This window comes from Sorghum bicolor, chromosome 10, assembly GCF_000003195.3.
Source record: "Sorghum bicolor cultivar BTx623 chromosome 10, Sorghum_bicolor_NCBIv3, whole genome shotgun sequence".
Taxonomy (NCBI): domain Eukaryota; kingdom Viridiplantae; phylum Streptophyta; class Magnoliopsida; order Poales; family Poaceae; genus Sorghum; species Sorghum bicolor.
This window is the reverse complement of record NC_012879.2, coordinates 25,049,325-25,054,031: the sequence shown is the minus strand read 5'-3', so window position 1 is coordinate 25,054,031 and position 4,707 is coordinate 25,049,325. Positions and strand designations below refer to the sequence as shown.

The following is a 4,707-nucleotide window of genomic DNA, read 5'->3' as shown; positions in this document are numbered from 1 at the left end:
CCTTCCCAGGGGGGCGTGAGCTTGTGACGACCCTTGTTGCTTTGTCTGAGCCTCAGCACCAAGTTGTCGACTTGAAAGGCTTGGCCTCGGACTCGTCGCGCGTGGTACCAGCGGAGAGCCTGTTGGTACTTTGTCAGAGTGTAGGAGGGCTACATCTCTGGCTTCATCCAGCTGGTCCAGCGCGTCTTCTTGGAACATCTTGTAGCTGTTTTCGTCGTAGGCTTGTACCCTTGGAGACCCATACTCTAGATCCATGGGGAGGATGGCTTCCGACCCATAGACCATGAAGAACGGGGTGAAGCCTGTGGCTCGGCTTCGGGAAGACCTTAGACTCCAGATCACGGCTAGCAGCTCTTTGAGCCACCTTTTTCCGAACATGTCCAACCGGTTGAAGCTCCTGGGCTTCAGACCCTGGAGGATCATGCCATTGGCACGTTCCACCTGACCGTTGGTCTTTGGGTGAGCAACCGTTGCCCAGTCCACACATATGTGGTGTCTATCGCAGAACTCTAGAAATTTCCGCCCGGTGAATTGTGTGTCGTTATCGGTGATTATGGAGTTGGGCACTCCAAATCGGTGGATGATATCCGTGAAGAACAGCACCGCTTGTTCGGCCTTGATCCTTCTGATGGGTCGGACCTCAATGCACTTGGAGAACTTGTCGATTGTGACAAGCGAGTGGGTGAAGCCACAGGCGCCTTTTGAAGAGGCCCTACGAGGTCGAGGCCCCAGACAGCAAAGTGCCAGGTGATGGGGATCGTCTGCAGAGCCTGATCGAGGAGATGAATCTGCCGGGCGTAGAACTAGCATCCTTCACAGGTCCGCACGATCTCCGTGGCGTCGGCCACGGCAGTGGGCTAGTAGAAGCCATGTCGGAAGGCGTTTCCTACCAGCGTCCGAGGCGCGGCGTGGTGGCCACAAGCCCATGAGTGTATGTCCTCCAGAAGCTTGATTCCCTCCTGGTGGGAGATGCAGCGCATGAGAATGCCCGAGGGGCTGCGCGTGTATATCTCTCTATCAAGGAGGAAAGTCTTGGCGCGTCGAGCCACACGTCGTGCCTCAGCCTGGTCTGAGGGCAGAGTGCCGTCGACAAGGCGTTGCAGCAAGGGGTACCGCCAGTCTGGCGAGTCGTCTGGTGCAGGGGGGTCGGACTCGATGTCCATGGCCTCTTGCTCCTGAGCCGTGGAGATCTTGGGGTCGGGACCCAAGTCGCCTGGGGGTTGATCCGAGCCCCCGTCATTTTTGCAGTCGACGGAAGGCTTGTAGAGGTCGCTGACAAAGACATCCGAGGGGATCGTGGCCCGCTCGGACGCCATTTTGGCGAGCGCATCGGCGGCCTCATTGTATTTTCTTAACACGTGGTTAAGCTCGAGGCCGTCAAATTTTTCCTCCAGGCGTCAGACTGCTTTGCAGTATGTGTCCACCTTGGGGTCGTGGCAGCTGGGCTCTTTCATGAGTTGGTCGATGACGAGCCTGGAGTCGCCTCGGACATCAAGCCGCTTGATCCCGAGCTCGATCGTGATATGGAGACCATTGACAAGGGCCTCGTATTCCACTGCGTTATTTGAGGTGGGGAAGTGGAGTCGAATTGCATATCGCATTCTTACCCCGAGGGGTGAGATGAAGACGAGGCCAGCGTCGGCCTCGGTTTTCATCAATGACCCGTCGAAGTACAAGGTCTAGCACTCGTGCTGGATCTGCGGTGGGGGGAGTTGAGTTCCCATCCACTATGCTACAAAATCCGCTAGCACTTGGGATTTTATAGCTTTCCGAGGCTCATAGGTGATACCGTCACCCATAAGCTCTATAGCCCACTTAGCAATTCTACCATTGGCCTCTCGGTTCTAAATCACTTCCCCCAAAGGGAAAGATGACACTACCGAGACTGGATGAGACTCAAAGTAACGGTGGAGCTTGTGTCGGGCTAAGACTACCGCGTAGAGTAGTTTTTTGATTTGGGGGTATCGGGTCTTGGTGTCGGATAGTACCTCACTGACGAAGTACACCGGTCTTTGGTCCGGTAGGGCGTGCCCTTCTTCCTTTCTTTCGACCACGTTAGCCGCACTAGCCACCTGATCGGTGGCTGCGACATAGAGAAGTAATGGTTCCCCCTCGGCGGGGGGTACCAAAATGGGAGGGTTAGTGAGCAGAGCCTTGAGCTTGTCAAGGGCTTCCTGGGCCTCAGGTGTCCAGGAAAAGTGCTCAGACTTTCTAAGTAACCTATACAGAGGTAGTCCTTTCTCCTCGAGATGGGAGATGAATCGACTGAGGGAAGCTAGGCACCCCATGACCCTCTGTACTCCCTTTAGGTTACGAATTGGGCCCATATTTGCGATGGCCGAGACTTTTTCTGGGTGTGCCTCGATCCCGCGCTCGGACACAATGAACCCGAGGAGCATGCCTCGGGGGACCCCGAAAACGCGTTTTTCAGGGTTAAGTCTGATCCCTTTTGCCCTGAGGCATCGGAATGTTTCATCCAGGTCTGTGGGGGTATAAACCCCTATACCCTCACGGGCCTATATGGGCCGCACCATCAGAGGTGGCTCGGCCCACAAGATGAAGACGTGCGGCGCACGACTGGTCGGCGTGCACCGCAAGGCTACAAGATATTATACCAAATAGGATACTTTGCTTGTAACTCTGTCTCTTCAGGATATATAAGGAGGGGCAGGGGTCCCCTAGAGGACACATCACATCATATTCTCTCAGCACAAATCAATACAACCAGACGCAGGACGTAGGTATTACGCCAACTCGGCGGCCGAACCTGGATAAAAAGCTTGTCCGTGTCTTGCGTCACCATCGAGTTCGTAGTTTGCGCACCGTCTACCGATAAACTACTACCGTGGGCATACCCCAAGGTAGACTGCCGACCAGCTTTCGTCGACAAGGTCGGCCACCAGGCCGCTTGCCTTCCTGGATTTGACAACAATGTCGTCTACGTAAGCCTCTACTATTTTGCCTATGATGTCCCCAAAGACCTGGAGCATACATCGCTGGTATGTAGCCCCCGCGTTCTTAAGGCCAAAAGGCATGGTTACGTAGCAAAACATTTCGAAAGGGGTGATGAATGAAGTCGTGAGCTGGTCGGACTCTTTCATCTTGATTTGGTGGTAGCCGGAATAAGCATCAAGAAAGATAAAATTTCACATCCCGCAGTGGAGTCAACTATTTGATCGATACGAGGTAATGGAAAGGGATTCTTAGGACATGCTTTATTTAAACTTGTATAGTCTAAACACATCCTCCACTTCCCATTTTTCTTTTTAACTAGTACAGGGTTAGCTAACCTCTCGGGATGCAATACCTCCTTGATGAATCCGGCCGTGTTGACACCGTTTTTGGACACGTACCCAGGGATCGGTAAAATATAGATCGGTAAGATATTGCAACAGTAACTAGTCCGTGGGGGAGTTGCCGATGAGGGTGGTTGCCGATGAGGAGACGGCTGGATGTGACTAAGTCCAGAAGCGGTGTTGTGTTTGTGCCGATGGTCAGCATTAGCCTTTGCCGATGGCTATGATGAGAAGTCTGCCGATGGCTCGAGAGGAGAACCTGAAGGTTGTCGATTGGTCTATGGTGGTGTCCTAGTTTGTCACGGAAGGATAGTTTTGTGTTTTCCTTAGTTATTTAAATCGTTTTGTATATGGATTCTGTTTAATTTGGAATTTGAGTTCTAGTCGTGTCTGATTGTAGCTCTTTGAGTAGGGTATAAATATAGACCCTAGGGTCTTGTAATGGATAATCTATCAATCAATCAAACACAAGTTTTTACTCATATTCCAGCATCTACATTTTTGACGACTTCGTCATATTTTCCTTTTTCATTACGATTTCTTAGGAGTTTGTCGACTTAAGCTCGGTGTATTCTCGAGTTCCGCGTGAATACCTCTTGGCCATGGCATCTGGGCGCATCGCTGTTGTCGGGACCAAAGTATTCAAGTTATGACCAATGCCGATAGTAAGGTCAAATCGGCTGGCACGCCTTAACGTTTGAATCGGGTATTAGCCCTTTGTGTTTGCAGATCCACTTTTTGCATCAACACATCTTTTGGCACGCTCGGTGGGACAAGTTTCAAGATCAAGATCGACATGGCGACTAGCGATTTCGATTTGGAGAATGTCATCCCCGTGACAGAAGCCAATCTCAGAGATGAGCAGAAGCAAGCTCTTGCAAAGGCTATGGAGGATTACAAGCAACAATTTTTGAAGCCCTTCAATGTAAACAGGAGTGGCGAGGTGATCCAGAAGGAAGCACTGCCGATGCCTCGGCAGGTTACTTTTGAAGCCAATCTTGGTAAACTTCAAGACATGGTTGATAGTGCTATTAACCGTGCCCTGATCAATCAAGCTGGTGTGCTGTCCAATACGGTTTTCAATGTCGTGGCTATGACTTCCAAGGAAGGGCAATTACCACCAAATTATGTTGGTCCTTCTCATCATCAGCCAGGATCACCAGTTGTCACAGCTCCATCGGCTGCAACAGCCGCTGTAGGCGCGGAAACAGTTGTTCCTCCAAGGACGTTAGGAGTCACTAACACACAATCCACGCCAATGCCGGCCAATCAATCAACATCAGACGAGTCGATCAAGCTCACTACAGACCTATTAGCATCGGCAATGTCGGGATCTGTTCCTCCTAACTGTTGGGGTTTTGGTATGCCCCCAGAGTTCATGTTGAAGACACCAAATACGTCTCAAACGGCT

At 51.5% G+C, this 4,707-nt stretch overlaps 1 protein-coding gene across 1 annotated transcript; it reads right to left on the bottom strand.

The window, feature by feature from the left end:
- LOC110431121 lies at window positions 858-1,316 on the bottom strand. The gene has a single exon (XM_021449827.1). It carries the CDS (start codon window positions 1,314-1,316, stop codon window positions 858-860), a length of 459 nt encoding a protein of 152 aa, XP_021305502.1.